At 32.5% G+C, this 23,744-nt stretch overlaps 3 protein-coding genes across 3 annotated transcripts in view; 1 reads left to right on the top strand and 2 right to left on the bottom strand.

Moving 5' to 3' along the window:
* The window catches only part of LOC131842094 (WD repeat and FYVE domain-containing protein 3), a 37,600-nt gene extending 27,631 nt beyond the window's left edge, over positions 1–9,969 (bottom strand). The window contains exons 1-14 of the mRNA XM_059190598.1: positions 9,769–9,969; positions 9,339–9,584; positions 5,651–5,809; positions 4,916–5,108; positions 4,747–4,811; positions 4,345–4,466; positions 4,179–4,217; positions 3,194–3,395; positions 2,492–2,811; positions 2,034–2,416; positions 1,489–1,658; positions 1,014–1,181; positions 491–636; positions 49–205 (exon numbers count right to left, since the gene is read on the bottom strand). Of these exons, the coding sequence (XP_059046581.1) occupies positions 49–205; positions 491–636; positions 1,014–1,181; positions 1,489–1,658; positions 2,034–2,416; positions 2,492–2,811; positions 3,194–3,395; positions 4,179–4,217; positions 4,345–4,466; positions 4,747–4,811; positions 4,916–5,108; positions 5,651–5,809; positions 9,339–9,584; positions 9,769–9,969 (2,571 nt within the window). The remainder of the gene's footprint in view (positions 1–48; positions 206–490; positions 637–1,013; positions 1,182–1,488; positions 1,659–2,033; positions 2,417–2,491; positions 2,812–3,193; positions 3,396–4,178; positions 4,218–4,344; positions 4,467–4,746; positions 4,812–4,915; positions 5,109–5,650; positions 5,810–9,338; positions 9,585–9,768) is intronic.
* A 613-nt stretch (positions 9,970–10,582) lies between these two features.
* LOC131841931 (cysteine and histidine-rich domain-containing protein morgana) lies at positions 10,583–15,045 on the top strand. The gene is made up of 6 exons (XM_059190329.1): positions 10,583–10,798; positions 11,933–12,069; positions 12,686–12,888; positions 13,283–13,499; positions 13,718–13,912; positions 14,693–15,045. The coding sequence occupies exons 1-6, from the start codon at positions 10,720–10,722 to the stop codon at positions 14,918–14,920; spliced, it is 1,059 nt and encodes a 352-aa protein (XP_059046312.1). The 5' UTR covers positions 10,583–10,719; the 3' UTR covers positions 14,921–15,045.
* An 802-nt stretch (positions 15,046–15,847) lies between these two features.
* Positions 15,848–23,744, bottom strand: part of LOC131842002 (protein dissatisfaction) — a 31,238-nt gene continuing 23,341 nt past the window's right edge. The window contains exons 4-10 of the mRNA XM_059190434.1: positions 21,392–21,546; positions 20,657–20,821; positions 20,203–20,313; positions 18,514–18,753; positions 18,152–18,233; positions 16,723–16,828; positions 15,848–16,294 (exon numbers count right to left, since the gene is read on the bottom strand). Of these exons, the coding sequence (XP_059046417.1) occupies positions 16,093–16,294; positions 16,723–16,828; positions 18,152–18,233; positions 18,514–18,753; positions 20,203–20,313; positions 20,657–20,821; positions 21,392–21,546 (1,061 nt within the window). The 3' untranslated portion in view covers positions 15,848–16,092. The remainder of the gene's footprint in view (positions 16,295–16,722; positions 16,829–18,151; positions 18,234–18,513; positions 18,754–20,202; positions 20,314–20,656; positions 20,822–21,391; positions 21,547–23,744) is intronic.

A 23,744-nucleotide genomic window follows, 5' to 3' on the forward strand; every position in this document is an offset into this window, starting at 1 on the left:
GATTGTTGATACTAATATTAAATATTACGATGTTAAAACATAGATTACCTCATTAATGGCAGAACTTTGTCTCGTTAAACTGGGCGACTTAACATTTAAAGATCCACAAAATGTAGGCTTGTCAAATGAATCTAACGCAACATCATACAATAGTCGCAAGACTATGCAAGCATGAACAAATACCACCGGAACTTTCTCAGGGAATCTAGAAAAAAAGAACAGATATAGACTCAATTCAAAATGGTTATTAGTTCACAAAATTCTTTCGAGTTTTAATGGTTGTATGGTAACATTCTGAATGTATTTATTTTTTATTATTTGATAATGTAGGATTCTAATTCTGGTTTCCGAGCCTATTCAATAATGCAAACAAAGAAACAAATCTATCGTCTTAGATTATTAGTATGGATAATCTATATGTTTCAAAGCAATTACCGAGCGGAGTGTGTCAATGCGATCCGTAACTAAATATATTAAAGTTTAATCTTACGTCATTTCCAGAATATTCCCAGTAAATATCTCATGAAATACTTCATAAAGTTCAATGTCGCCAACTTCAACGTCGTTCTGTAATTCTGTATCTTCTGTAAAGCAACCCAGCAGCCGAATTGTATCACATAATGTTGTCATACATATCTACAAAATATGTTTAATTATATGCATGGTTCGAGAAATCACTAGAAACTAACTGTATTGAGCTATTATTGCGAAATACAGTAACAGCTCTATCGCAACGTTTCTGACCTGCATAATAGAAGGGAAAGATTTCTACAGCTGTAAAAATAATGTAATAAATTAAAAGTAAGAATCATGGCTTATAATTTATTTACTGGTAGATGATATGTATGGATGCAGCTTTATGTATTATATCATACATATTGCAGATATACACATTTATTCACAGCAGAACCTTGACAGAGTACGATTTTACATAGATAACACATTAATAATATAACTAGTAGTTACAATGTGGAACAATGCATCAATTATATACGATATTTAAATAAACAAACCTCATGATGAAAAAATTTCGCATTGGCTGGCTCGAACCTCATTGCAGTACTGATTGTGTAGAACACAATATGTATGAGTTGTAGCATATCATGGTCCATTATTTCATTTCCTTTCAGTTTCCCTTCCAGGGAGACTAGTACACTTGTTACATATACGAAGCCACTGACCTAATAATATCAAAATAATTAATTAAATTATTAGGCTACAAGATAAAACTTCTAGTTACAAACTTTTCGTTTCTTTTACTATTATTACAATACTCTTTTATTATTAAATAATTACTTTTGAAAACTGACTAAATAACCAATCATAAAAGGTAAATTTTAGTATTTATTAATTTACAATTAATCTATATAATATATATCAAACACAATTAAATAGAAATAGAGTTGTGGGACATTCAGAAAACTACATAATATACCCTCAATCTTGGGAAAAAGGCTTTATTATTATTATTATATTATAATAAATAACCTTTCGAAATATGGTTCTAGTGCGATGCGAGTCCCTGAGGCAGGCCAACAGCGCCCTAAGTACATGCAGCTTGAGAAGTAGGGCATCGTTGGGTGCCGCATGCATGCCACACAGCAGTGCTGCCATATCCTCCTCGCCTGATCCACTCACTATCAGCTCTCGAATCACACCTTAATCACATCTCAATCAGTTAAGACATATTAGATTTATTAATTTTACATCAGTTATAATAATAGGAGCAATATGGATTTTTATACAATATCATTTATGATATTGTTATAATCTATGTTTTCAGCCAATATATATGACAGAACTTAAGTTCTAAATGTATTTAACTATATAACTTTACTCCATGATTTTAAAGAAAGATCCAAAAACAAAGTGATTATTAAATGCCACTAATTCACAAATTTAGACTAGATTATTTTTTAAATCTCTTTCACTTAAAGCAATGGTATTGTAGTTTTAGCCTGTAAATGTAATGACATAGAAATTAAAAATAAGTATACTTGAACACAATAGTGACAAACTTGTATTTGACATACCTAATGCCATGTTTCTACATGATTCATGCACAAGCATCCCATGAACGCATTTAGCACCTCCACAGTCCCGAAACACATTGCAATTATTAGAATTGCTGTTTAATAGTGCTGTTAAACATTCCATCACCAATGAACCTAATTCCTCTTCTTCTGTCTCAATGTTTGGATCCTTTATGAGAGAATCTTGTTTAGATGATAATCTCTTCTTTCTTTCAGGTGCTTTAGGTAACTCATTTGTTTCCATTTCACTAGTTTCTTTTTTGGTTTTTTCCTCCTCTAATAATTGTTTATCCTTTAGAAATACTGCATAACGAGAGAGGCAAGTCACAAATACCTCAAGCATGCCAACTTCTCTATAGACTTCTTTGAATATAGCATTGTGTCTGTGAAATTGTAATGTAAATTATAGATAATTGTTAACACTAGACATATTTCAACTAATCTGAACTAATACTCACTTTAAAATATTTAATAGTGTCTTCATACATAATATGCTACAGTTCCTTGACCTATTAGCTTTTAACAAAAGGGATAGAGATATTAACTCTTTACATGGCACAAAATTTAGCTGAAAAACAATGAACTCTAAAAGCTCAAAGAATTTTTCTTGAATTTCTGCATTCTTGGTGTGTATGCCTTCTGAAAATTGACTAAGTGTGTTCTGGTTCTCAAGTATGAAATAATTCGCATTGTCGGCGTGGTAAACACTTGATATGGCATCTAATATCGTACAACACAGAGCCGGCGAATTGGACTTTATAAATACAGACTGTAAAACCTGTAACAAAATTTATGTAACATTGGATACACGTAATAATTCGCCACAGACAAGAATTGTAAATTATACTATGTAAAAATCTGAATAAATAAATAACCCAGAATTACAAATTAGTCAATTTAAATAGGATGTTATCTCTATATATGAGAATATTTATCCCCAATGAGTAAATAGGAAATAAATATTCGATTATTATTTTATCATTAGAGTATGACAAATCTAATTACAAACAAATCCACAATAATATCAGTGGGTTAATTTATTTAGTTAGTCATAATTTTATTATATCACTGTAATAATTTATATACGTATATATTTTTTCCATATGCTGTTTTAGTGGATTTCATTTTAATAAAATAAATAAATAGCAATAAAAGTTAACCTGAAAAGCCTGTACATTCCTAACCGCCTGTCCCGGCGTGGAGGGCTGCGGGAGCACGAATCCCTGCAGTTGAAATAATTCTGTAGGGACCCGTGTGGGGCGCAGCTCAGAGAATCCACATGCGCACAGCGACGATACCATTAGTACCAGATTACGGAGCGCCGCGCGAGCTTCCGTGCCGCTTACTCGCTCCTCCTCCAGCCTAAAAGATCATCATTATTTAACTAACATCCACAGCAAATGAATGTTTGTATTCACCAACCCACTTAACAGTTTGGCGATAAATAAGTTTTATACAATTATCGCCAAACATACATTTGATAAATAAAGAGTAGAAACAAGTCCTTGTATTAGGACTTCCACAAAAGTGGAACTTTATATACACATATAACGATTACGTGCAGTGAGGATATATCCGGATATAGAATAAATATAATAATATATTTGTATTAATTTTAATTTAACAAACTTTAATTTGCGCTTAGAATGGTTAATAGTTTATGTAGGTTCATAAATAGAAAAATATGGATATAGCTAGTTGACTACATTCTGCTACTTACTACAATATATCAAACCTCACAGAAATTGGGTCCAGTTTAAACATGATATAGTAACAGACACATAGAAGGCATTTCATTCGAATTTATTCCGCCTTTTAAATGTGATTGGATAACAAACATCTCTAACAGATATTGCACATTTCCAATATCTAATAAGATATTATACGATTTGTTCACAATATACCTACATTATAATAAAAAATAAAAAAAGTAGCATGCATAACATCAGTATGCACTGCGGCTTGTTACTTTTATATTATTTTATCTACTAGGAATAGTTTAAAATGTTTATTGTACAGTTTAAAAGACAATTACAATCCTATACATATAAATTATTAAGAAATATATCCTGATCAAGTTATCATGAATTAATAAAAAATACTGTTAAATGCTGAATGTTATCTTAGTACAAAAACAGTGCTTACCCTGATGTCAAATAATCAGGTACATCTGGAGTTTCATGTCTGTGATAAATAAACAAAACACAAAATAAAAAAATTAAGAAAATAAAATATTAAAAAGAAAACAAAGAAAGATTATATACAGATGCAGATGCACAATAACTTCAGATTTATTCTAAAATTCACTTACTTCAGAAGGAACTCGGAAAGGAATAAATATCCTTGACAGGAACGAAAATCATCAAGTAGTAATTGACTGACATCACTTGAATCTTTCAAGAAGCAAAAAACTGCCACAAACATTTCTACTACCTGTAATAAGAAAATAAATAAATAGATAATTCATGTACAAGATCTCACAGTGCAACATTGTACCAAACTATGCAATAAGGATAGTACTTAAATACATACAGTACATAGGAAACATTCAAACTGAAACAATCAGAGGTAGGTACTAATGAAAAAATGATTGTACTCTTTGGGGATCAATTCTGCAACTTTGAAAGATGAGAGTAGACAGTCTTTTAGATCACTATACCATGGTAGTATTTTTTTTAATTGAATAAAAATTATTATATAATAAAATAATTACCTCTAAGGGAGTCAACTCTGGTATTTTTTGCATATTTTCTATACAGAGTCCTACACACCCTTTATCTGAAAATATTAAAGTTTTATTATTGAAATAAGAATAAAAGAAGGTTATTTGTGTCTATTATGTTCATAGTAGTTAGTTAGTATTACTTATCTATTACACTTACTATGTATATATTGTACCACAGATTGTGTTAATCCATGCCTGGATAGCGTCATTAATATTTCAGCTGCAGACTTCCGCCACATAATATTGTATGGTGCACACCATGATGTTATTGCAGAAAATAACAAACTCAAATCATCTTTCCTTGCCAATTCTTCACAAGGAAATGGATGACTACATAATCTCACCAGTACCTGTTGAATTATTTTGTAATATTGAATGTAGTTCACAATTTTATAAATATACAAACTTTCAAAAAATCAAATGTAGTCTTGTTATTTAAAACATTACATAAGTATGTTTTAAGTAACAAGACTACATTTAATTTTTCGTTACACAATGGAATACATATGAAATTAAGTAATGTAAAAATAATGCCTATTGAAAGTATATTTATTTTTATAAAAACCAATTTGGTATTTTTAATCAGAGTTCCAGCTAGAATTTCCGTTCAACATGTATTTATTTTCTCTAGTCTTCTGCAGCACTACCTCCAAATAATTATACAACTAATTAACTATTTACACCATGTTTAAATGTTACCCAGATATATAACTAAAAATAAATTATTTCAAGTTATCACTATCTGGTTAAATGAATTAGTTGCTGCCTTATAGCAAGACTTATGTTTACAACTAGATTGTGAATGGCTGCAAAACTTATGGTGAGAATACAGTTACTGGGACCAGTTAGTGAGAAAATTCATACATTAAAATAAAGTGGTCTATTTACATACCTGTACAAATATTTTCTGCAATAAAATCCTTCTTTCCCTGGGTGTAAACTCACTATTTCCATCTTGAACATCTGCTTCCGATTCAGGTATTTCAGGAAGGTCAAAAAATAAATACAAACATTTGACTAAAGTTGAAGGTATTGATGCAGTAGTCATGACCTGAAAACAAACATTAATATTGAATATCTTATGTTATATAAGAATGACAATACAGTGGACCCCCAGTTATCCGATAAACATTTTGCAGGGCAGTGTCAGACCATTGAATTTGTCAGATTAGAGTGCTGCCTAAGGGTCCCCTATAGTCTGGAATTTTTTACAAAAGAGTATCTTGTAATCTGACAAATTACTGATCCAGTGATAAGATTCTATATTATATATGTATGTATGTATATGCACTCTGAAGTATAAATCATTATGTATGTCAACTACCAATCATCCCGACGGTACAGGACATGCTGGGGCTGCCATTATCGTGAGAAGTGGCATACATCACTACGAACTTCCGCAATTTAAAAAAGCCCACATACAAGCAGCCTCTATTGCGGTTGAAGATCGAAACGGAACATTCAATGTCTCTGCGATTTATTCTCCTCCTAAACATAAAATAACAAACGAGCAATATGATGACCTATTTGATACCGCGATTAGATGGCCGCGATTTATAGTTGGTGGAGACTGGAATGCAAAGCATGTTCATTGGGCATCTAGATTAACCAATACGAGAGGTAGAGAACTTAAGAAGAGCCTAGACAGGAATAATATTGTCACAATTTCTACTGCAGAGCCTACCAATTGGCCCGCTGATCCCAATAGATTACCGGATGTCATAGACTTCTTTGTCGTTAAGGGCTTATCTAGACTTTTCTACCAGATAAAGACATGCTTGGATGCTCATTCTAATCATGTCCCAGTAATATTGACAGTAGGAAATACTGTTCTTAATACAGATATAAAAGCAAAATTGTATAATAAAAGAACAGACTGGAACTCTTTTCGTGAACTTGTAAACCAAAAACTTGATCTAAAAATTGCACTTAAAACTGAATCTGACATTGATGATGCAACTAAATTTATAACTACAATAATTCAAGAAAGTTGTTGGATGTGTACTCCTGAATCTACTGAACGTCCACAACGCAAAGTATACTCTGAAAGTATACGTTTTAAAATACTTGAAAAGCGGAGACTTCGGCGTGTGTGGCATACTAGTAGACACCCTAGTGACAAAAAACTGCTCAATAAAGCAACCAAAGAACTAAAAGCCCTGATTTCTGAGGCTAATACTGCCGCAATAGAGACCTATTTAGAAGGACTGACTGCCACAAAGGCATCTAATTACTCACTATGGAAAGCAAGTAAAAACTTTAATCGACCATTATATCACAAGCCACCTCTTAGGAAACACGACGGAAAGTGGGCCAAAACAGGCCAGTGTAAAGCTGAAGCTTTTGCAGATCATCTTAGTAGAGTCTTCATGCCCAACAATGCTGCTCCGAATGTAGACGAATCTGAAATGGACTCAATTCTTGAACAGGATCTTCAGCTAGACCTTCCTCTAAAACTAGTGACACCCAAAGAGATTTATGGAAACATAAAAACCATGGAAAACAACAAGGCACCAGGGTTTGACCTCATCGACAAAAAGGTTCTTGAAGAGATGCCTTCCAGAGCCATAGTGTATCTCACAATGTTATATAATGCAATTTTAAGAGTTGGACATTATCCAGACTTGTGGAAAGTATCTCAAATCATAATGATACACAAACCTGGTAAACCGGCTCATGAGGTTGCTTCTTATAGACCAATTAGTTTACTGCCTGTCATGTCTAAGCTATTTGAAATGTCCCTTCTGCACAGACTAACAAGTGTTCTCAAAGAAAAATCTGTTATCCCTGATCATCAATTCGGATTTCGAAAAGAACATGCCACTGTTGAACAAGTTCATAGAGTATGCCGCAAAATTAGAAAATCCTATGAAAAGAAAGAATATTGTTCATCTGTGTTCATTGACGTCCAACAGGCCTTTGATAAAGTTTGGCACAGGGGATTACTATATAAAATTAAATGTTTGCTTCCACACACATTCTATTCAATATTCAAGTCCTATGTGTCCAATAGGCTATTTCAGGTGAAAGAAAATGACTGCACCTCAGGATTTTATGAAATCCGTGCAGGAGTACCACAGGGCTCTGTACTAGGACCTGTCTTATACATTTTGTACACATCCGACTTACCTCAAAGTACTGAAATTACAACAGCAACGTTTGCTGACGATACAGCCTTGCTTGCTTCGAGCGAATGTCCAATTAAAGCTTCCAACATCTTACAAAAAAACCTAAATGAAGTAGAAAAATGGCTAACTAAGTGGAAAATTGCTGCCAATGTGACTAAATCAGTCCATGTAACGTTTACCCTTAGGAAAGGCGATTGTGCACCAGTTACCCTAAATGGTACTCAACTTCCACATCAAGATACAGTTAAGTATCTAGGAATGCATTTAGATCGCAGACTTACTTGGAAAAAGCACGTCCAAATGAAAAGGGAAGAAATAAATAATAAATATAGAAGTCTCTACTGGATGCTTGGTAGAAATTCAAGACTGGCTATCGATAGCAAACTTCTCATTTACAAGGCAATGTTTAAGCCAATCTGGACATATGGGATACAACTATGGGGCTCTGCTAGTGACTCCAACATAATGACAATACAACGAGTTCAAAACTATATATTGAAACAACTTTCGGATGCACCATGGTTTATAAAAACAACTGAGATCCACAAACTACTTGATATCCCCATGGTTAAGGATGTAATTGATGACTACAGCAACAAATACAAATCACGACTACACAGGCACCCAAATAAATTCGCTGGGCAACTTACAATACCTGAAAACTTGCGCCGATTAAAGAAAAGACGTGATATATTTGACCAAGATAGTCAGACAGGACTGACTTTTTAAGAGCGAGGAGCTGTTCTACTGAGAGCGGCACTCTACCTGTTACAGACGGAACACCACATCTGCTTATAGTCCATGTGACTGATTGCAAGATCTAAAAGGGAAAAAAAAAAAAAAAAATGTATGTCAACTATTAAAAGATACAAACTTGTTCAATTACGTATTAGTCAAGATTGTCAAAAAAATATTCAATAATAAATAATAGACCATGTCGGATTACAAGGGGGGCCAGATAAGACAGGGGCCCAATTACTGCGGGTCCACTGTAGCTATTCAAATATTCATGTATTAGAAAAAAGCTTGTAAATGAAATATACTATTGTACAGTGTTTGTATGCCTCAGATTTATAACATTACTACAATAATATGTCAATATTGTTTTATGATATTTGTTATTTAATATATAATATTAAATGATAAATAATTAACCTAATATTAATTGCTACTAAACTATATATAGTATAAAATGAAACAGAAAGATACATTAGATTAGAACATCATCAATGTTTACCATTTCAAATAGTTCAATAGATATCAAAGGATAAATAAAATTAAAAAACTAATCACTTTTAAATGAGCACTTATAAACCAGTATTAATGAAAGTCTATAACACAGTGATGTATATCAATGTATATACTCATGATATAATTAGTACTACTTAGATATCTCCATTCAGAAATAATCAATTGTATCATGTTTACTCCATATGCTTAAATTACACTTGCCTGAATTAATGACTGATCACCGGCTGCCAAGAGATTTAAAGTAGAAAGCAGCATCCAACCATTACTTGATTCCTCTGAGTTTTCTATTTCTAGGAATTTAGCAATGGCACAGCTCGCTTCCTCTGTACTTTGATTACTTGCTCTTTTTCTTATCTCCGATACCATAAGCTTAGCAACTTGCTGGCAGAAAGACAATATGTCCCAAAACTTTTCATTCATCTCACTTGACGGACTAGTTCCAAATACCTGCATAAACTTTTTATTAAACCACACTGATAATTTTATGACAATACACAATACACTTATACAATACAACAATATTGTCTATTTCGCTGTATAGTCCATTACAGATATTAGTTATACATTAAATATTCATTTTTCAAGAAAATCAATATTTACATTATTAGCTTAAGTAATTTAGCAACATTACCTTGCAAAACAGTGGTAGCATATTGTACAATTTATCGTCTTTTTCAGCTTCAGTCAAAGGTTGGGGCGGATGTGTATACTCAGCAAAAAGTTTTTTGAGGTGCATGAGACCCAACTGCATGTGAGACGATGAACTGGGTGCCTCGGCAGCTTCAGAAGAAGCCGAGGCGGAGGCACCTCGTAATTTGCGCATCAAATTCATCTTGAGCACTAATAACTCAAACTAATAGAAAATCATGTAAAATCCGGGAGAATATAAGTGTTTGTATTTTTCACCATTATTTTAACGACAGGGAATTCTAATGGTTGAAAATATTCTAAACACATCAACATTTTTCAATTCATTCTAAATAAAACATGGAGTACATTGTTAATACTAATTACTTTACTGATGTTTATATTAAACGGAATTATTACAGAAATAATAGTTAATCAGATTTAGTCTATAAATATTATTTTGTTGTACAATTTTACGCCCACAGTATTCAAACAAGAGAAATAAAATAGATGACAGTGTTGTCAAATCACAATCAGATTTTCGGGCCGAACTGAAGAAAGCAAATAAAAAATATTTAATATTTCTGAATGTTAAAAAGTGTGCCGGGTTAACACATAATTATCGTTTCAGTTTCCGTAAAACAATGCAATAGCTTTAAGGATACTCAAAGTGCAATAGTTTTTGTAATTGAGTAAGTAATCACTGAGACTCGGTATGTGTTTATTTTGGAACAACTATATTTGAAGGTGAATGAAAGAATGACGGATTGACAGCTTACGCCTTACCAATCAATGTGATTTCTGTGATCTTGCTTTTTTGTTCTGTTTATCCTTTAAAGGAAAGCGATTTTGCTTGTTTAAATCTGTCAAAATACATTTAAGTCATAGTAATACATCAATATATAATAAATTGATAATTAAAAGTGAATTTTATTTTGTACAAATTATCTCCACTATGCCTGAAAATAAGCATTTACTGCAATGTTACAATCGCGGTTGTGGTCAACTTTTCGACCCTAATAAAAATGATAAAGGTTGGAATTTTCCAGATTTTTCATCTGTTTACATTTTTATTGCTCTTTGATTTTCTATCGATTGTTATCATTATATACATTAATTTACATAAAATCACGGTACTGGATAACACATAAATTTCAATACCTACATAAAACCATGCGGAATAACCTCAGTATATTACAGTAGGTGTATAACCACATATTTATCTGTTATTAATAACATGGTTCCATTTTTCATACACTTACTATTTGAAATGTAAAGCAATTAGCTGGTGATTTATTGCAATATTATCATGAGGATTTATTGTCCAACTATAAAAAAAACTGTTTTCAAATAAATATGGTATTGTGCATTCACCTTTGGTAGGCAGGCAACAATTGGAAAGTGAAAGGATGGATATGAAGTCAGGCCAGATGTTTGATGACAAATTCAACACTTGTGCCCAGGGGGAACACATTGAAGTGTTGAATTTGAATTGACATAGTAAATGACTAGCAATCTCTAATTGCTCTTATTTACTCTTCCCCAATTTAATGAGATGGCCATGTAATGCATAGGAATGTAGAGAATTAAATTAAAGAATTAAAGGGAACATATATGTGTATATGGATAGAGGTAGAGAAAGGCTGAAATGAGATGGATGGAGAGTAAAAACATATGTCAAGAAAGAGAATAATGAGATGACTGTGAATGGAAATGAATGGAAGAGACCACTCAATTATACCAATGCCAAAAGATAGGGGATAAAGTACAGCATCTATTTATGTCTCTGATAATCTAAGAACTGTTAGGCTCAGTAGTTTTTACACAATGGTGATAGATAAGTGCTTACATTTTATTTCTCAAGTAGCAAGATTGTCATCAGATCACTTAACTGAAATGAAGTATTTAAACAAGCTATTGAAGCTCCTGGATTCTTTTGCATGAACATGATTGACCAGTCCAGGTCAGTCCCAACTGAATCCTTAATTAAATCTACACTAGTTTTAATTAGTAATTGTATAATCATGTGAGCACAGATAAACTTGAATATTTTGTGGGTAATTCAAGAAGGGCTATAGAGGTGGAAACTCTTATAATTTTTAATGAGAATGTATTTATAATATCACTTATTTGTCATACAACAATTATTATATTTACCTAATTTTCAGATGAATGCAGTCACCATCCAGGAGCTCCTGTTTTCCATGACGCTTATAAAGGATGGTCATGTTGCAACAAAAAAAGTGTTGATTTCACTGAATTTTTAAATATAAAAGGCTGTACAACATCTAAGCATTCTAATGTGGTTAGTATAATTTTTTAAACATTTGAAATATTTTGCTAACATCAATTTTCAGGACTTCTTGGATAGTTTATATATTGATTTGGTAAATAAACATACATTACTGCTATTGGTACAATTGTATGTGTAAGTTGTGTTATTTTTTCCATTAAACTGTTATCCTAAGTGTGGTCTAAGTATTCTTGATGATTATGGGTCAATTTTAATTGTCCCATCATTGTTTTGACCAAATTACATATTTTCCAAAAATTTTCAAACATTCCATAGAAATATACAAAAATAGTACACAGTCCATATTATGGTATATAATTAAGTGTAAACAATAATTTCACAACTCGTCTGAAACTGAAATTCTAATTCTCCTTTATTATGTAACATTAGCTAGCAATTTAAAAATGGATATTTTCCATAATTGTATGAACCATTTTACTTAAGGTGTGTTAACGATTGCAACTGTAAAATACCTATATAAGTGAAAATGTACATTTAATTTGTTTTAAATATGAATAGGTAACTATGTTACATAATTCATTGTTTGTAAATATTACTTAATATAATCAATCTATTAATGTTATTTACTGAAGTAATATTATATAATTATTGTAAATTGTTGTTGTAGAAACCACCTGAACCAGAAAAGAAAGGTTTGGATAAAAACTTAGAGCAGAAGGAAGTCATAGAGATCAGGGCACCCATACAAACACCTCAAATACCTAGGCCACCTTTTGAAACACCTCTTGTGCAACTAAAGCCACAAATTGCCGATTCACTTAAAGCAGAAGTTCAAAAGACTGTTCAAAAAGTAACTCTTGCCAGTGATGGGTATGAATCTTATGAAATTATTATTATTGTCAATTATAATGACTATACTGAATTCACCTAGATTGAAAGATTTCAGTACATAATGTAAGTCTACATTCATCTATATCTGTTGAATAAAAAAAATGTCTATTTGTAATTTCTAATTAACAGTTTTTCCCTAAATCCATATCTAGATATACATATATGGTACATTACATAAAAAAAATAGTCATCTGTCTATCTGTTCTTCCCATTCTTTGAAACCAAGCGATTTTAAAACAAAACTTAAATTTTGAGTTCATAGATTGGAATACAAATTCCACATACATAAAAACTCAAATATTTACAGCATCTCTAATAATATTTGTGTATATAATAAATCTGTATAATACATTAGACTTATTTCTTTCAATAGTGATATACCTATTGGTACCACATGTAAGAATGGGGGATGCAATGTGTCATATGAAGGTCCACAAACAAACGAATTGGTGTGCACTTATCATCCAGGGTGTCCAATATTCCATGAGGGTCTCAAATTCTGGTCATGTTGTCAGAAAAGAACTACAGATTTCAATACTTTCCTAAGTCAACCTGGATGTACCACTGGTTTCCACAAATGGACTAAGGAGGTAGGATACTATTATTATTATTACATTTTTTTTCTATATAATCAAAGATATGCATTATCAACATACAACTTTAAAAATCTCATTCGGTACAGTTATAGATACATATATTGGCGACACAGTTGCCGCTTTAATGGGTAGGTCAGGTAGGACAGATTGTTTACCGCTCCAGTCCCGTAAAATAAAATACACAGTACTTAGCTTTTTACTTTCCGTTTAAGGGTCCAGCTGCTGGCACAGTGAAGTGTCGTTGGGACTGGCATCAAACACCTGACTATGTCATAGTAAGTGTTTATGCAAAGAAATACGATCCAACAACAAGCTACGTAAAATTGAACCCCATTCGACTCGACACGAAGCTTGTCTTTAAAGAAGAAGGTAATGCTACGTTTGAATTGGATCTTGAATTAAGAGGTGTAAGTAAATTTTATTTACTCATCATAAATAATTTTCATTACATCAGTTCTCAATATTTTTCTTTTTTATTTTAAATTCTTCTAATTGGCAATCTGTTTTTCATACAGTAGTCCAATCTGATGGCTCTTCTTCTTGAATTGATGTATTCCTTTAAGTTTATGAGGCTGGTCCAATGAGTCGGCTCTCAGGCGCTGTCTGTGAATCTTTCCGCTAGTCACATCTCTTATGTTGAGAGATTCTTAGACTCCCCCATCCATGCAGTTGTGTGGCCAGTTCATGTCTGTGTCCATCATTAGTCCATTTAGTATTACGCAACTAAACTATACCTTGTCCTGATTACAAGTTATTAGTAAGATGTTAATGTTGCCCTGCATGCTTCTATAGAAATAAGCAAAACACTATATAATCAGATTTTTAACTTTTGTTTTCTATGTATTGATTTTTGTGATTATTTTTTTTATAACTAAAGTATTTATTATTATAACGAATCGAATAAGTATTAAAAGTGATGGAACATATCAGCGTTATCTACAGTAAAAGTCACTGTCAAGTACCAATGTAAATATATAAATTGTCTGAAACTTAAAATAAATACTCTGAAAATGAAAAGGTAATCTAATCCGACTGTACCTATGTTTTATATATTTATATACGCAATATGTTTGTGCATGTACTTTACGTCATAGTCCTATTTTAATGGACAGGGTCTATTGTATTTTACCATGTACTAAAGTAATTGACCTGTCCATATGAAATACACATTAATATTCTTGTTGTAGGTGATAGATGTAGAGAATAGTACTGCTTCAATGCTGGGCACAAAAGTTGAAATTAAATTGAAAAAGGCGGAACCAGGTGCTTGGAGTAAGCTAGATTTTCCAAGAGCAGAGCCAAAGAAGGAACCCGTTCTTCCACAACCATTAGTACCTACGGAAGAAGATGATTCAGTTGACCTCTCTACAGTGGAAGCAATACAATCTATTGGTAAAGTTAATGTAACAGATTGAAATATACAAAATTTATTATTATTTATGTATAAAATGTTTTTCACTTTTTTATTAGTTGAATTTGGATTGTGAAGCACGATTATGTATTTGATGTAATATTGTATCGAGGACAGTAGAAAATAAAACTTGCTTTTATTATTATTTATATTGTTTTAATTGGTTCTTGTAGATATTTTTTCTGACGTGTAACTACTAAACAAATAATAATCTTAGATTTTAACATAAATGTTTTATTTACAATAAGTTTTTTTCAAGAGACTTTATGAACAGATGAAATATATAGATAATTTATAATAGTAGTAACAACATAGTCTTTGTGACTCGAATAATCTTTGATTAAGTATAGTTATGGCTTATACATATGACTAGTAATATTATTAGTTATCTACTTACATATTTTAACTATACAATTTTACAATTTATTTGTCAAAGACTAGAACATTAGACTAGATTAATAAATAAACTACGATCAGTATTTTATTCTACCTGTAAAATTATTGAAAATGTTGAATTATATTTTATTACATAATTTCAAGTACATATGCAACAAAAATGTAGTGCGTACTTAATGTATTTATTATTCAATCGGTAATACTTATTTGTATATACAAAATGCACGTCGAACGTATTGTTTAAAATAATAATATCTATTTGCTAGATAATACTGAACAGAACCTATCCTCAATTAAATAATAAATAATGCGCAAAAGCGCCGAATATAAATAAAATGTGCGATATTTTTGTTTGCTATTTAGCAAATACGTATGTATATACTTTTCTGGCGAGATCAGGTTATGTAAAACGAATTTTAAAATAGTTACCCTGACGAATGCCTCATGCTCAAATTAACGGCAGAGATAGATAACAGAGACTCATATAACACTAGTTTATAGGTACATATTATTAGGATCTGTTCAGCCATTTGGTCTGTCTAGGTTGTCTTTAATAAATTACTTATAACGATAAGCACGATAAGCGCCTTTTGTTATTACTTTACTATTTACTGTTTTTCTTATTTTTTTATCTGTGTACACAATAAAAAGTTTATGTATATATTATATCATGAAAAGTAACAAACAGACTTTCAAATTTATAATATCAGTATGGATAGGATACCGTTAGGTTCAGGTATTATATAAACTACAGCCACATACTCGAGTTATACGGGCGATTTAAGGGGAACTACAGTGTTCGGTGGTAGGCGGCGGCGCATGGAACCCGGTCGCGGAGACTGGCACGGGCTGCATACGGTACATGTCGTGCAACAATGTAGCCACCGATACGTCGCCAACAGTGTCTCGAAACAAGAGTAGCTCGATCGAACGGGCGCGAACGGCACGCAACGATGGCAGCAACAGCAACAAACGGCCAAATCTGGAAACGATACCTCTATCCAACTAGGGCTTTTTTTTATATACCTAATCAGAATGGCGAACTAGCTGGCGGCCCATCTGATACTAAACGGTAACCGTTGCCTAGATAGGTACATGAACATTCCAAAGGTACGGTAGGGAAAAATATGAATGCCAAATAATTTGACGTTCATAAGCGGCTAAAATTTCCTACATGAATAATGTTTTTTGAATTTTAAAAGGACTAAGACATCACGCCTCTTATCTTGTAATTTAGTGAAATTACATGATAAAAACCGTGAGATTAGGCAGTGGGTTAATATGCATCCTACAACTGAAACACAGTGCCAGTAATCCACTAGGCCACCATGCTCACAGGTGGGTAAGCCATAAAATATATATAGGACCTATATATATTTTATGGCTTAATATCACATATCAATCAATTACCTGGTGGGTTGTCTGGTGTATCTAGTCCGTACATAATCAGCCAAGATACATTGAGCTTGATCTTGTAACATTTCCACGGGTTGCGTTTCACTAAGTCCAGGTGTATCTAAAAGAAAAAAAAACATAGATTATTTACAAAATGCTTATAAATATTTATACTATGTAGTTATAAATATTTATATGTAGTTATAAATATGGGCATAAATACTGTTGCAATTAAAAATAAACAAAATCTTATTAATATTATAAATGCGAAAAGTAAATCCTCTGGTGCCCCGCCAGTGTAAACCGTTAGTGAAGGCAAATGGTGCACCCCATTTATTTATTTATTTCATTTTATTCTTTATTGCACTATTTAAAATAATGTACAATTAGCGAGCGTAATGCCATGTGGCATTCTCTACCAGCTAACCATTGGGTAGAAACAGAAAGCCATTCCATTATCACCCATAAAATATAGATACAGTTACAATTAAAAGTAAACAAAATATTACATAATTTGTATCCCTAAGGCAATCCATAAGATTGGTAGTGAGGAATTTTTCCAAGAAGGCGTCAAAGTTTAAAAGACTGTATTGCAGCCAATGGAGTTTGTTACGACTTGATTGTACATTTACTTAAGCTTTACATAGTTTTAATATTTTAAGTTACATACATTATCAATAGTCACACTGTAGTCGATGTGATATCTAAGCGATATAAAAAATAAAGATTATTCCTTGTAACAATATCTATGTAAGGCAAGACTTAGGTGGTTTTCCATTCTTTATGCTGTAACCAAGTTCACTTATATAGGTACCTATAGATAACTTTTTTGGTGGTATTTATCGGCAACTTCGTCTAGGACCTAATGACTGGTATTTATAAAATATTCAAACTGATATTAGGTACTAACTACTATTCGACATTACTTATATTAAGTTTATTTGAATAAAGATTATTTTAATCTATTATCTATATTTCTACTTTTTCCTACGAATGAGAACAGACGAATACAAAAAGTCATTCGGTAGGTAGATACTATAATATAATAATATATACGAATAAGATACAAATGTTTGTGTTATTTATACATACGGTTGAATATCACAAGATTATCATTTTTTAGTGATTAATAAACATTAATTCTAAAATTCTAAAGAGGTATAGTTATTAGGTTCCTATATTATTTTTAGTTTCTTTTGACGAATGATTCGCGAAAAGGCTCAGGAAACAAAATTTTTCAATTCGTAGCGTAGGTAGGCAGTAACCCCCTTTTGCGAGAAAAGTTAAATGTGAATAATTTCTACGTAACGTGTTATACTGTATCGTAAAAAGGCGTTAGATATAGGTAGATACGGGAACTCTCCTATAACGCGGAAGCAATCTACCGTGACCTGGAGAAGATTAGGTACTTATATGTAGAATTATTTGTAAAGTGGTTACTTACCTGGCGAAAAAAGCACAATTGCCTTCATACAGCCACATTCACTACCATCAGGTGCTATTTGACGAAACCGACATAATATTTCCTGGAAATAATAAAATATAGAGTAGGTATTTCTTACTCATATTTTTTAATAAAATAAAGATCATAGACAGACATATGACTTTTATGTCTCATGTTAAGTAGTACCTACCCCGATTATTTTATCTATGGCAGTTGGTAGGTGGGTAGTTTAATACCAGCATTCTAATTGTAATTTACAATAGATACAACTGTAGGTACGCAATAACGGGGCCAGTACACTTTATACTTAGGTATGTATTTTGTTTTAAGCATATAAATCAATAAAAGTAAATATTGGCTACCTGCAATGTATTAAGCTCTAAATCAGCAAGTGGCTCTAGAGGTAAACGCGCTCTGGCTGTGGGCGCAGCGAGCAAAGGTCCCAGGTCCCAGGGTGCAGACCACTGCGCAAGATGTAGAAGAAATAGGTCCTTCCAGGCTGCTCGTAGCAAGACTAATTGATCCCCTGGAGCTAACGCCTGGAATGGCGCTAAACATCGAACCCATCGCACAGCCATGAACAGCAAGCGGGCGCTTGTTTCCTAACAAAAAAAAATCTAGTTATTATTACTGTTACTGGAGCGGGAACACAACTACTATTTTAATAAAAACCAAAATATTAGTAAAAATGTGTATTCTTCCCAAAAGGGGTCACAGCAAGAAGTAACAAAACAATATAGATAGTCAAAAGTGACGTATAAAAAATAGATATAAAAATATAAAGTTTATAAAAAGAATGGTAGACAAGCTGCCAGCAACAATTACTTAAACGGTATTCCTCATGAGATTTTTAGTAACAGTTTGTTATGTTAAGTTCTATGTGTTAATTCAAGTTATTTTTATCTATCTACTAGGTATCTATAGGTTTAAAGGGACTAGGGACTAGGTAAATTTTTAAATATAGTAAAACTAGCTACTCGCCCTGGCGTCGCACGGGTGTCATGTATTATATATACCTACCTATAAACCTTCCTATTGAATCACTCTATCTATTAAAAAAACCGCTTCAAAATCCGTTCCGTAGTTTTAAAGATACCTATACATAGGGACACTTTCCCCATAACATAGTCCATTGTCTTTCTTTCTACAATATATAGATAATATTAGTATTAATAGAATGTAGTAGATAGGTGGCAGGATTATGACTCGAAAAAAAAGCGATAGTATCAACACTTGGTTATACATATCCGCTAAACGCCGTAAACATTATAATTTCAAAATATAATAATGCGCACAAAAACAATTGAAAACTTTATTGTTACGCCGCTACATTGGAGACAGCGAGCGCTACGATGGGCGGGGTAAAGTCAAGTAAAGGCGAGAAGTCACCGCCGACCGCCCAATCGCGACTCTGAGCCCGCCCCTAAAGTCAAAAAGCCACCTACCTAAACATGTTGTATACACCCCCATAAATCTCCAACTACAGATGCGATATTAAGATATTCAACATATCTTGAACTGGATAAGTTAGAGCAAATTAAAACAATATCTAACTACCTACGACTGATAACATTTAATACACAGGAATATCTCTTAAAGTTATAGTAGAATTGAAACAGGATTCTTCCCATGTATGGTGTCTTTATACCTACCTTCAGAGCGTTTTCTTAGGAGTTTATTACCGCACACTCAAATTGTGGAATGAATTACCCCTTTCAAGGTTTCGCTTAGAGACTACAGTAGATGGTACCTATTTATTTATGAAGGGTAGATATAAGAATTGATATTTAGAGATCAGCTTGTCACTACTAGCACTAGTCTAGTCTAGTCTTGATGTTACTTAAGCTAATTATTAATCTTCTGCAACTTTTTCGATATAAATTTTATGTAGAGTAAAAATGTTGAATGTGAAGTTTAGCAAGCCTGTCCCAATATTTTATAGATAATTCTACCATTTCTGTGGTGCAAATGTCACTACATAATATAAGTAATAACTTTACACGTGCTCAGTGAATAAATTGCTAAATCAGTAAAATTAGATAGATAGGTACCTGCAGTAATTCCCAGGTGGGTGCCAATGGGGCTCCAAAAGCACTAGGAGGGGGTCGCAGTAGTGTAGGATCACCTTGTAGTTGTAACTGCTTGGCGCTCCACATCAATTCCTTTACAATATATTGCTACGTTAAGTGTCGTTATTTTTGATACGTTAAAAAAACGAGAGCAATAAAAAAAATGACTAAAAGTTCAGCGATATTTTAGTAGAATTAAATATTTATGGTTAACATTTTAAATTGTAATAAGGGTTGTTATAACAGATTTTGAACAGGGATTTTTTACAATTATTATAATCTACCTACTTTTACTGTGAATACCTATTATAAGCCATTTTTATCGTTAGAAAATGAAGATTTTGTTACGATTGAAGTACCTAGTAGGTACCTATGTTATTTATAGAATAAAATTGACTATATATAGAATGAAATAACAAATATTTGCTATTACTACCTGACATTTATCTGTAGACATGAGAATGTGGAGCAGGCCTGGTGGAGGTGGCGCTAGGAAGGGTTCAGGCATGAGTGGTAGTGGGCTAACTGCGCCAGCCCCACCAGCACCACTGGAGCCCGCTGACGACGCAGTACTCAATGGAGCCTGCTCGCTCATACTAAACTACAGAAATATTCAATAGTTATTAAATGAATTTAGAACTAAACTGTGTACAAAATTGTTCCCGAACGCATTTCAGTAGGCACCTAGTGAAAGCTCTTACAAGTCTCATCAATCAAATTTGGTACCTACCCATGGTAAAAATGGCTTAATGGCTGAATGGTGTTATAGAAAAAAACAAAATCTTAATTTAGAATTTGCCTGCAAATAAAATATAATTTCGCAAATAACAACTCACCAATTGACGGAACGTGACAGTAATCGAGTAAAGAGAGTTTATTAAAACTTAAACAAATTTGATGTGGGGATTTGTTCATTCAGGGCGTAGGTACGTAATTTATATGTGTTGTTAAAGTCAATTGATAAATAGATCCCTCATAGTACCTAGGTAATTATATAGTTTTTGTTTAAGTTATGTCTGATAATTAAATTGGATATAATGGGGTAGTCATGTTTAGTAACAAAAACAATTAATATAAGTAGATAATAAAAAAGAATATTATTGTAGATAAGTAATACTCGATACTCTTTATATGAAAATATCTTTAAAGTATACATATATCAGATTCTTACCTGGAAATTGAAGGGTTGTGTGAGTGGAGTGTATGGCGATGGAGGAGACAGCTTGAGCGGGTGTGGCTTATGAGCGTGAGCCAGAGGCGGAGGCGGAAGTGCAGATAAACCCGCGTGTAACTTAGGCTTGCGTGGACCACGCTCGTGCTGTACAGCTGAACAATTTTTTAATTATAATATATAAATCTATTTTTTTTTTAATTTAATCACACAGTTGACCTGTAGTATAAGTCACACGAGGGTGGCGATTTACCTAGTAGGTATCTATACGATACTATGGTAATATATTAAAATCAATCATAATTTCAAAAAATATATTTATAGGTAGATTTGACATAAGAGTCCGTAATAGACCTACATCAATACAGATTTTTTATTTTTATAATAGTTAAAGTTACGTACATTACAATCTGATTTGAACAGAGTAAGAGCAGAATTTATTATCAATTCTTCTCGGCTTAATGCTTATATGATGATGGTAGATTTAACTTATCATAAGACCAGCTTCTGTTTTAGACCTGATATTTTGAAGCAATAGTTTAGTTTTATATTATATTATTTTAATTCCTATATCGATTATAAACATACAAACTTTGAATTACACCCTAGATAATTTAACCTGTATTATATTGCCAACTCTGTTAATTAGAGCCATAAAAAGAATAATTATGAAAAATTAACAAATTACTTAATGGGCTATATTTGAATGAGCTGATCGATGGGTGTGATTTAGGTACCATTATCTATAGACTATCACCTTGTTTGGCACTACAAGGTATGTACAAATTGAATTAAACAATAAAGTTTGCTACAATATTAAAAATAACCATATTCAAATCGGTTTAACCGTTTCTCACACTTGCACTAATACACCTATAAACATTTGCGTAACGTTTGTAGGTGTGACTTCTAAGAATGTTAGGAAATTCTATAGGCTATTACCGCCTGAGACACGTGTATTGACTATTGAATGTAACTTTCATGTTGTATCGTTGTTTTACACGTCGGATCATAGACTTATATAGCCGTGAACCGCTTATTCGCTTCGATCCTTCAGTAAGCCGGGATCGTGCCCTCTTTAGTCTACGTAACAATAGGCCGCGTGCATATCTGCGTTAATATTTTTTTGTTACAAGTTAAATAAACATTTAACGCAATAATATTATTAATTGTTAGCTACTTTTACGTCTGGTATTTAGTAATTGATTACAATCCAAAAGATCATCAATCATCAACGGTATAAATAAAAGACAGCATCATTTAGTGATTTTTCTTCTAATCTTTATTACTTAGAGCCGTGATACTACGATATATGATACTGGATACTACGTGATACTATGATACTGGAATTTAATCTAACCGGTATTCTAAATGTTTAAAATCTTTTTTTATACCTATATAATTAATAATTAAAAAAATATTATAAAACAATCGAAATATACCTATGTACTCTTATATATGACAACAGTCTTTGATTTTAATAATAATAATGTAAAACATATAGTTAGAATAAGAATCAGCAAATACACACATTAAATACATGCTTGACGACATAGTGGTACAAACCCTGTGTTTGTAGAACTAACTTTCACACTACCCTCGTTATTCGTAACAACAAATCGTACAGAACACTGAAATACGTTTCCGACATATAGTATGTCTGAAACGTATTTCAGCTATTGAAGTGTTTTGTAATTTTCACATAACTTATGTATATCCTTTTTTTATTTATATTTAATTAATTGCATACATTCAGTACAACTTTAAGACGTAACAGAAGGATTTTTTCGTATCTGTTATACTATATAAAAAAAATATATAAAGTCGATAGCAGTTCGTAATTGCATCAATGTGCAACTGGCCTAGGGTGTGATGACGTCACGCAATCAGCTTAACGGTGTTGAGTCCATGAGAATGTGGCTATTGTGTCCGCACATGTCGATGCGGCTCGGCGCATACGCTGCAGTTCCCGCGCGCCGCATTGGTTACGCACTACGAGGCTTAAAGTTAGTCTGTGTATGTAAAACAAACGCGAAAGCGTATTGTTTTCTTGCAACGAAATTCCATTTGTATTCGTTTTCCCACTAACGGAAATACATTATTTGTTAGAGTGTAAACTACTCTTCGCATGAGATAAAAATGTATTATTTAACAATTTATCTCTTAGTTCCAGATACAAAATTGTAGAAAATTATCAATGACTTACCTACATGGCTTTACTAAGCCAAAACAATCAAATTATTTTCTGTAAATGCGGTTCAAGGTTTTAAGAAGGAATTTTTTATAATAAATTGATTGGTGTCTGAATATCCAACACGAAAGGTGAAGATGAATGTTGACGTAAGTCGGCAAA

This window comes from Achroia grisella, unplaced genomic scaffold, assembly GCF_030625045.1.
Source record: "Achroia grisella isolate CSIRO2021 unplaced genomic scaffold, CSIRO_AGI_Agris_v1 utg204, whole genome shotgun sequence".
Taxonomy (NCBI): Eukaryota; Metazoa; Arthropoda; class Insecta; order Lepidoptera; family Pyralidae; genus Achroia; species Achroia grisella.